At 42.7% G+C, this 10,804-nt stretch overlaps 1 protein-coding gene across 1 annotated transcript; it reads right to left on the bottom strand.

The window, feature by feature from the left end:
• Positions 1-2,277: 2,277 nt before the first annotated feature.
• On the bottom strand, positions 2,278-9,972 carry LOC131240227 (UDP-glycosyltransferase 74B1). Its single transcript, XM_058238356.1, has 2 exons — positions 9,285-9,972; positions 2,278-3,229 (listed from the first exon to the last, which is right to left on the bottom strand). The coding sequence occupies exons 1-2, from the start codon at positions 9,927-9,929 to the stop codon at positions 2,477-2,479; spliced, it is 1,398 nt and encodes a 465-aa protein (XP_058094339.1). The 5' UTR covers positions 9,930-9,972; the 3' UTR covers positions 2,278-2,476.
• Between the last annotated feature and the right edge of the window lie 832 nt (positions 9,973-10,804).

Genomic DNA, 10,804 nt, shown 5'->3' with positions numbered 1-10,804 from the left:
ACATCAAACTGTCAACCGCGTTATAATGAGAGATTGTGGAGATGCCAAAAAATGCAGAAAGCAGAAGGCAGAAAGCAAAGAAAGGAAAGGGGCAGAGAGAGAGTAGAGGAGAAGATGGAGATGGGCGTGAAATTGTGAAAAGGAGGATGCTAGGGCACCCCTTTTATAGCCGCGCCACGTGGCACCGGCATTAAAGGGGTAGTCGGATTGACGCCTCTTTGGATGCCCCAATTCGACAGGAGGCGCCATACCACGCAATACCCAAATTCGTCATCAAACAGCCTGCCACATGCCATCCTCCCATTTGCCCTAACGCCGAAATGATGGCCTCATGACTCATGCGACCTCGGGCACCAAACCGACACATGATGAAATGAGGCTGCATGCTCTGATATCCGTGCTGGCCACCATACCGGCAATAAATGCTCCATCATGAGCTTGGTCCAAACATAATTCGACCCAATTTCAATCTACTCCTCGGCCTTCCCAGGTCAGCACAAGGAGTAGCGGGGCTCACTATTGGGGGAAAACATGACAAGTCGTTAAGTTGGCTTGAAGAATGGACTGATTCTACTAGCATGGCTTGGAGTCACTAGGTGTTGAGCCTGGCCGAAGCCTACATGCCCAAAGAAGCCAAGAGGAGAGACATGGTTCGAACTCATTAGGCGTCGAGCCTAACCGAGGCCTACATGTCTGGAACCTTGAGGCGAGACCTCCAAGGAGGCCGATGCACCTATGGAGACCCTCTAAAGGGGGCTGATCAGGGGCCATTTGGCTCAACTCTAGTCCGACCTATCCTTTAGGTCGGCCAATGGGTTGGCTGTCGACCCACAGTAAGTCGATTATGGATCGACTGTTAGCTGATCAAGGTTCAGCCATTTGGCGGAGGAAGATTCAGTCAGCGCGAACCATTCAAAGACATCAATCAGTCGACGGTCAACCAAGCTCTGTCTCCCATCTAGGCAAACATCATCATATCTCGCTTAAAGTTGAGCCAAGGAGTTACCTCAACATCAAAAATTCCCTTCCGAGATCCTCAGAAGATCTCACAAATCTAGGAAAGCAAATATCTCGGAATCATCCTAGATAATGATAACGATCCCCTCCAAGGGAAAATCCCGAAACCGCAGGATCACTTCTCCTCTATAAAATAGGAGATGCCAAAAGGTGAAAGGTACACATATACACACTCCCCTCACCCCGAAAGCACTAATACCATTCTTAGACCCAGATTCTAGGCCTAACTTAGGCATCAGAGGGTCCCCTATATTAGCCAGGGTCTCCTTTGTCTTCTTCTTGTGCAGGTATTCAAGCAGCAATGGGGGTGAGCGGGAAACAACATCAACAGTTACGCTAGCCGGATCAAAGCAAATCTTCCGAAACACATGCAAATAAAAGTAGGTCTCACATGATAGACAGTCTAGATTAACGAATAATATGGACTGTCCCTTATTTTATTAACTGATTGGATTGTTAGGTGATATGATGAAAGTAATTAAACACATGCAACCAGATGTATGACATAGAGATAGCCTATCCAAATTGACTCTTGACCCATTTTCTTACATAAAATATGAACCATTATTTTTCTAGCAATTGATCAGATTGCTAGCATGTTAGATCAAAATGATTCTTAAGGAAAGCATGCAATTAGAAGAAGGGTGCACTTGATGAATAATCCAAATTGACTATCAGACCCAGTTTCCCACAAATACTACGATCATCCACTTTCCTAGCAATTCATCGGATGGTCTGGATGATCCGATCAATGTGAATATTTTTATAGGAACACATGCAATAAAAAAAAAAAAAAAAAAAACGGGATCACATGCTAGACAATCTAAAATAATGATTAGTTCTATTCTCCTACAATAAGTATGGATTGTCCATTTTGTAAGCAATTAATCGGATGGTTATGATGATCCCACCAATACCATCTTGAGGAATACATTGGGAGGATTGAGGAATAGGATTGATGAGAAGAGGGGTGAGAGAAGGGAAGAAAGGGAATTACTCCTCCTTCTCTCTCAAACAGAGAATCATACAACTATAGAACACCTTTGAAGCTTCCAACACATACTAAAATCATACACATTTCAATTAGATTACATGCATCCACAAATCAAAATTCCTTATTCTTTTGTATCAATAACACAGCGCAAAGGAAAACCGCACAGTATGAATTAACTTACGAGTAATTCAACTTGAACACACCCATCCATAGGTGCCTATAAGATCCCCGACATTCATCATGTGTTCCCCATAGCATATCTTCCGTATTTGAAAATTAGGGTGGTCTACTGCGTCAAAGTAGGAGGCACAACTACATACTATCAAGGACATTGGTCATCCTTTTTATTATTATTTCCACGTGGCCCACCTGAAGATTGGACTCACCTGATACATGGGGCCCACCTAATAAACGGTGCCAATCATACCCATGTGTGCCAAATGGGCACGTGGCACTCCCGTCGAACTAGATGGACCCATTGATTAGAGTACTCCTATTCCCACCACACAACATGGACACAAATTCATCAATGTTCTTATCTGAGCTCCCACCTTCATCAACTGCCTCCTTAGCCAACTCCCTCCATTTCCTACTATTCTTCTTAATCTCTTTCCCTCTCTCTCCATGTATCACTTCCCTTATACAAAACTCAATCTCTTCCCTTCTCACAATCCCTTCTCCATCCATCTTAGCCCTTAATCCCACCCCACACACATCCTCCACTAGCTTTGCATTTGTGGGCTGATCAGCCCACTGAGGCACACCGATTATTGGCAAGCCCAGGCACAACCCCTCTAGTGTAGAGTTCCACCCACAATGTGTTACAAAGCAGCCCACAGCCTCATGGGCCATCACCTGTAGCTGATCACACCATGATATGAGTAACCCTTGATCTTCGATCGACGGCTCAAACCAGTCAGGCAACTTGCACTGCTCAGACTCCTTGACGACCCATATGAATGGGATGTTGCATCCCTTCAGTCCCCACGCGATTTCATCCATCTGTTTCGGCGACACTTCCGCCATGCTACCAAACGACACATAGACAGCCGACCCATTTGGTTTAGTGTCGAGCCATTGGATGCACTTGTCGCTGTCTGGCTTCCAAAGACTGGCCCCATAGCTTGTATCACCTTTGATACGACCGTCCAAGTAGGATGATGGTACCATGGGCCCAATCATCTTTACGGGCCACAAGTCCGAAATTGCTTTTGCTGCCTGTAATTGAAGTTTTAGCAATGAGACCAATCTAATGATAAAAGACACCAAAAAAGAGAAAAAAGGATTTGCAAATTGTAGAATCAGAAAAGATGGGACCTAACCAGTGGGCCATCTTGAATTGAAAATGATCACCACAAGATTTGAAGAAAATTATCCATTATTTAAAGAGCTAGCCTCATCAAAGGGCTATATGCAAGAGTAAACACACATGGTAAAAGATCCCACACCAGACACACTATCTAATGACATATGCACCAAATAAAAATGATCATGGCCTTGTGGGGCCCTGGGCCGGTCTTTACAAAAATATCAATCCCTTGTATTTTTTTAAAAAATTATTTTATTTCATTTTTATTTTTTTCCTTCCAGAAAGGCCAATGGGAGCTAGCACACAACTCTAATAAAAAGAGGGAGGCTTTACCATAACATTTGGGTGGGCTATCTCCAAAAAAAAAAAAGGGCCTCATCTATCATATGAACTCCACGTATAAGCTTATACAAAAGCACAGCCTCAAATATCATATGAGTCCACATAACCTTATACAAAAACATAGAGAGAGAGAGAGAGAGAGAGAGAGAGAGAGAGAGAGAGAGAATAAAATAAACAGATAAACGGCCCTTAACAAAGAGGCTGGTGCTGACCAACTCTACCAAATCACTCACCCCAAATGCTAGCACTAACTAAAACCCAGCGGCAAATCCATGATGGAGAAATTGAATTAAGGGTTAGTGTTATAATTTTAGTACTATAAAAAGTTCAGCTTGACACGTTTAAATTAGTGTTAGAGCCAACGCCACCTCCTGGGTTCAAGTCATGGAAGGGACAAACTTATGAAAAGAGTAATTCGAACCAAAGTAAAAACAACTATAACATGAAAAGGGCAATCTAGACAACTAGAATGCAACTACCATGCCTTGGAAATGGCTATTGGGAAAAGATGGCAGAGTGCCGACATCTAGATGTTGACTACCGAGTATGATGGAATGGTATTAATCAAATTGTTTAAAGAGCCTGGCTTGACTTAGGGAGGGATGTGATGAGGTCGACCGACTCCTTGGAGAGCTTCCTTGACTCCATGAGGGATAAAAGTAGAAATAATTTTTAATAAATTAGAAATAACTAGATTAATTATTAAAAAAGAAATTATAATTCTTTAAATAAAGAACTTAAACTTATGATGGATTTTTAGACTTAAACTTCAACTGAAAGTCCCCTAAAACGTGACTTACTATAAATTTTTAAACTTATGACCTATATTCTTACTAGACTTCATCATAACCTTCTACAACTCAACTGATCAAAAGTTATACTTGAATTAGAACTTACTATTTATAACAATAATGAAATTAAGCGAGGCTTTCGACCATTGATCTAATGAAATCTCACAAATCCTGAAGGGCAAGTTGACATATATAACAGGGTTGGTTGGCTTAAGTAAGTTCTTCAACTCCAAAACCATATATAATATATCCAAAAACTCATCTAGGTTTGCCAAGCGGGGTTGGTTGGCTTAAGTAGGTTCTTCTGCTCCAACACCATATATAATATATCAGAAAACCCATCTAGATTTGCAAAATACGTCTGATTTAAGGACCTGGTAGTACAAATCATTCATGCCTCTCCAATCAGACCTTTTCTGGTCCATCTTTGCTGCGACCCACTCAACGTCATAGCGTGACACATCCAACTTGTCCTGAGCTCTTGGCCTATTACCTAAGTTCTTAATAAGCGGCTTGTATTACTAAGCAGTAAAGTCAAATTTATATCAAACTAACATTGTTTATAGCACATAAAGTCACTTCAAAAGCCTCACGTTTCCTGAGGATGCGGATTGCGTCCTACCCCCGCCCAGACGATTATCCGTCCAGGCAGGGTCATTGGGGCCCACCGTAATGTAAGTGTTTTATCATTTTAAGTTATGAGCCAAAATATGAGGTAGGCAAAGGGGGTTAAATGGACCACAAAGAAGGGATTTAACTTCTACCATTAAAAACTTCTTGGGAGCCAGAGAAGTTTTGGATCAAGATTACATTTGTTTTTTCACTTCATCCACGTCACATGACCTTATTAATAGATTGGATGGCCCTTAGAAGGGTTTCAACGGTGGGTGTCATTATCACTGCAGCTTCCTTTGGTGTGGTCTACTGGAGCTATAGACCTGCCTCATTTTCTGGCTTCAATATGAAAATTATTTGATAAAAACGATGAACGGAGTGGATAAAATACTTACATCACGGTGGGCCCCACATAGCCCCGCCCGGACGGATTAGGGGTTGGATGGACGCAATCCGCGTCCGTTTCCTGACATGTCTGAGTTTTGGATAAGCTTCAAAGACCGAGGTTGCTCCATGCAGATTTTGGATAAGCTTCAAACACATGACTGCCTCATCCAAACGAATGATGAGGTGGATAAGCTTCAAACACCGTCTCTTCCCTGCCGGTGGGCCACCTGAGCTGCTAATGCTGACTTGTGGTGGCGCCGGAGGGCCTGTTTGGTCCGTTGTATTTAATGATATGGAATTGCATTAAATGGGATTAACGCTCTTATTATGCAAATATTGCAGTTTGTCAAATCAAACATTGGGAAGAGTGATGTAAATACCTAATTAAATAATTATTACCTGGTATCAAACAAGCCTAAATAATCCACCCTAGGAAATGAACATTGTTATCATGGCTCATTCCAGGCCTCTTCTTTCTGATCTTCAATTCCTAGACAGTCCAGTAATCTTCCTTCTAATGTTGAAATCTTCAGCTTAAAGATTCATACAGTAAAACTGTTCCAGATGGTCCACATTTTATACGATGCACTGACAGTTAAAAAATCTTTTTCAATCCAACCACTCTTTTTGTTATTCCATGGCCACCTAAGGTTTCCAATGCCTGATTTTTAGGCCAGATTATTCATTGAGTTTAGCCCACCTGGTAAAAAGTTCATATCTCAAACAGTATTGCTGTGAGTAAAAATGACTTCACCACTTGTGGGTTAGCTCGGACTCATGAGCATGTACTTCTAGGCCGAGGAGCTCTTGGACAACCAACAACAAATTATTTTAGCAGAGGGTAGACACCTCTTACCGCGGAGCTGGGTACTTGACACCATACACTTTTGATACTCCAACCAAGCTAATTTGTCTGAATTTTGACCAAGCTTATTTGTCCGAGCATCGACTAGGCTTATCTAATCAAGCTCTAACCAATCTCATTTGTTTGAGCTCTAACCAAGCTTATTTGCTCGATCAATCAAGGGTCCAACTCAGCTCGGCCTCATTCTGATCGATCAAAGGATTCAGCATAGGTCGGCCTCAACCATCTGCTACGTGATTCTAGAGTCAACTACGTCGACTCTTATTACTTGCATAAATGTCGCATGACAGTTGAGAAAATTATGTTAAGATTATGCTTAAGATTAAGAACCGGCTCTCACCTGCTTATACTATAAATAGAGTCTAAGTGAAAAGGTATGCATGATATCTCACCCAAAACTCCTCGGTGCTACTGGACCAAGATTCTTAGCCTTACTTTAGTATGGGAAGGTCCCCACTCTAGCCAATGTCTACAATATCTTCTCCTTGTGCAGCTAATCAAAGTTCTAAAAAGATGGAATAGATTTTTCCATCAACAATTATCATAATTTAACACGTGTGCTGAATGTGTATGGGTAGGCCAGCAGGCGCATGGATTTAGAGTCGCAGACAACGTGGAGTGACAGTTACCAAGGCAGAAGCGATATCATTTACTACTGAACATACTGGATAAGGGTTGACCGTGGCCTAACAGTCACTGATCGGATGATCCAAGCCGTCCGATGGGAAAGTTTTGTTTTGTGAATGTGTACTACGTTGGTTAAGATGACCGTCCATTTTTTCGTCAAAGGGTTAGGACCGTCTGACCATCATGACATCTGTCTGGGGCATGGCCCATCCATCGCTGGCCTTCGGGACCTCATGTAGAGATTTGCTAATTCTACGTGCAGGCAGAGACATACACACCCACACGCAGGCACGCATTCAAAATCAGCCACATGGATTGGCTGGTGTAGCATACACCACCGACCTGGCTGATGTGGATACGTGTCGTGCAAAGACGGGTGCTAACGCTGCTCGAGCTTATTTTATTTTATTTATTTTAATTAGCTGGTTAGTACACCGTCCCGTCGGTTCACACTTCACTGTTAGACGACCCACTAGGGATCGATACCGAGCTTGAACGGTTCAAAGGAAATCAAAGTTACATGGCCCCAAAATGATGTATTTATCATATCCACACCGTTCATCCATTTGGCGTCATCCTTTCAGAGCATGACGTCAAAAATGAATTGTATCCAAACTCAAGTGGACCACACGACAGATAGCAGTGGGACAATGATTCTGACTGTTAAAATATTCCTTGGACCTACTTATAACGTTTATTTTCCATCTAATCTATTCATTAGGTCACAAATATACTGAATGATTTAAATATAAAAATAAAAATAAAAATAAAAAATATCATACCCATACGAAACAAATGTGACCCGAAAAGGGTTTCAATGGTATATGTTTAATCTGCCGCTACTTTTTGCAGTGTGGACCACTTGATCTTTGGATCTACATTTTTTTTGGGCTCAAGCCTTACCAAGAGCTCGCCAAATGGACGGACCGTTTGGATATAATACGTACCTCGTGATGGGATCCACAGAACTGGGTGACATCAACTCACCAATTAGGTCGGTGGTGTATTCAGCCAGAGAATTTTTATTTTTATTTCTAAAAGCCTAAGACATACCGGCCATTATGAATTGCTCCTCAATACCGGTTTGATTTTCCAAATTCACTGTAAATAACCAGTTATTTCAATTTCACATGCTTGAAAAGAAGCAAGTATTTCTGTTTAAAAATACGGTCCAAAAGGACTGGCTTAATTTGTTGGCCCCACCATCGTATATATAACATATATCTGCGTCGTTCATCCATTTTATCATAATATTTTGATGCTCAGCTGAAAAATGAGGCAGATCCAACATTCAAGCGGCCCACCACCAAAGTAATCAGTGGACCCAAGAAGTTTTTAATGGTGGGTGTTCAGTTCCTTTTTTACTGTGGTGTGGTCTCGTTTTTTGGGCGCGTGCATAAATGCAATTGGCATAACTGATGGACAATATAGGTAATTCACATACATCACAATGGGCCCTGTATATATTTAATGGCATCCTCTTTTTAGTGTTGAAAAAAGTAAGAGTTAGTTGAAAAAGATAAGAGTTAAATCAATCCTACACAACGATGCGGGAATTGTGCATTTGCATTGATGGTTTCCAACCATTCGTTTGTTTCCACATGTGGTAACCCACATGAGGTGTGAAATGGCCGATTTTTATGGCAAATTATCATTACATGATGGAATACTGAGGTCCTGAAGATGCCATCTATCTTGCACATGCGTAGCATATGTATACAAAATCTGAGCCGTTGAAAATGTTTGCTCTACCTTGAATATCATTGGGCCACAAATCAGGATGGTCAACTGATCAGGTAGGCCACACATTTTTTGTTGATCAAACTAGCCCATCCATTTGTTTCTAAACTGTGCCCCCACATGATTAGTGGATACACCTGATCTTTATGGAAAATTATCGTCAAGGTATGACCCACCTGATGTTTATATGGTGGCTTGGATGTTCAATAATCCTGACATGTTGGTTGTACCTGCACTGAGCTGCGGTCCTCTACACGACGATTCTCTAAAGTGATCCGAACGGTTGATCTGATGGGGCAACCAAAAATTCATGCAAGAACCAAGTATCTTTGGCTGCTTTATCAATATGGCATGCAAGTGCATAGTTTAAGAAATGCTAGGCCAAAAGAAAACAGAGAGAGCAATGGATTATATTCTAAGCACAGAATCAAACGTATAGGATAGTCCAATCAACAAATTCTGGGGCTATTCCCAAGTTAGTGATGACCCACCATATCAATGGCTCAGATCACCCCAAACGTTTCCCGCGTTGAAAAGTGAAATTGCTAAAAATTAGGAAGCAGAACATTGAAAAACAGAGTGAAGTGCCACACTCACCTGCCCATCCAACCGTTCGAACGTGTTCCCAAAGACCCAATCAACCTTATCCAAGCCAGCGAACTGGTTCATGACCATGGTCCAGTAAGCCGGATAGACCACCCCCGTTAGGAAGGTCGGCAACTCGGAATAGCCGAGCGGAACCATGCCCGGCAGCGTCAGGGGCATCGCATCGGAGCTCAATGGCAAACTCAATAGCCCATGGTGCAGTCGACAGAAGATCGAGCACACAAATGACGAATTGGTGAAAAAAATGGCTCCACGTACGCCTAGCTGCCTAGTTACATTTTGTACCCATCCTAGCAACGAGTCATACACTACACAATCGACCGGCGAGCCCAACCGGTCCAACTTCTGTATGAGCTCTGTTAGTGTTCTGGAGCCAATGGCTTTGAATTCCGCGATGTAGGCATCGGCGCTGGGGGCTTGCCAAAAGCCGGATTGATCGTAGCCATCGGATATTGGCTCGACAGACACGCCTAGGGCATGGATGGATTTCACAGTGTAGTGTGTGGTGGCTACTGTGATTTTGAGGCCTTTGGAAGCTAACCGTTTTGCAAATTGGAGCATTGGGTTTATATGACCTTGGCTCGGGTATGGAAAGACTATGACATGAGCACTATAACCTCTCTCTTTCTTCTCCATTTCTTCTTCTATTCTCTCCTTTTGCTTTCAATGGATTCATTTGCTTACTGGAAGACGTATTTATAGAGTCAGGTTTGCTCGGCCCACTTCGCACTTTTGCACTTGGCATATGTGCATTCTCAGGCAACCGTGCATAACGTGGGCCCCAACACGAAGATGACCACATAAAAAATCAGCCCATAAGTAATGTTATGGAGAATGTAGTCCGACCAGCATCCGACCTCTGGTGAACGGTTCCGAGCAATACGTAATACTGAGCTCCTACTCGGAATCACCCATCAAAGGTCAAGTGGCTCATCAGAATTAAGAAGCCGCCTAGAACGAGTAGGCCAGATAGAGAACTGCGCCCGAATTGAAGTCCCTGCTACTCTCATCTTGACCAAACCAGTTTGTGCAGTCCTCAGCCAAGCTCGGCTTGGATAAGCTCGGTTCAAGTCATCCTCGGTAGCTTAACGAAGTCCGGTTAAGGCAAGTTCTCCTCGGATAATCCTCATCCGACCGGTGAAGCCAAATCCACTCCAGTAATGCGCACGATGGGAATAATGACCTTACACACAATCATAGAGTAATCAACAACATCATCACTTGCGCACTTCTCGCCTAATGACTGAGATCGTGTCTAAATTAACGGACCTTCACGTTCCATAGACACTATAAACAAGGAACCTATCTACATGGACAGGTATGCAAAATCTCTCACCCTGAACCCCTCTACACTATTAAACCCAGATTTTAGGCTTGACTTTGGCATCGGAGGGTCCCTTGCTCTAGTAAGGGTCTTCTTTGTCATTCTCCTGTGTAAGTGCTTAGAGCTCGGCGAGGGTGCACTAAACTTTGCATCAACATTTTGGCGCCGTCTGTGGTAACGACATGAA

Source organism: Magnolia sinica, chromosome 3 (genome assembly GCF_029962835.1).
Source record: "Magnolia sinica isolate HGM2019 chromosome 3, MsV1, whole genome shotgun sequence".
NCBI lineage: Eukaryota > Viridiplantae > Streptophyta > Magnoliopsida > Magnoliales > Magnoliaceae > Magnolia > Magnolia sinica.
The sequence above is the reverse complement of the archived record's forward strand: the minus strand, read 5'-3'. Positions and strand labels throughout refer to the sequence as shown.

Coding starts and splice junctions, on each gene's coding strand:
- LOC131240227 (XM_058238356.1), bottom strand. CDS start 9,929: ATGGAGAAGAAAGAGAGAGGTTATAGTGCTCATGTCATAGTCTTTCCA. Junction 3,230..9,284: donor TCGAACGGTTGGATGGGCAG/GTGAGTGTGGCA, acceptor CTTCAATTACAG/GCAGCAAAAGCAATTTCGGA.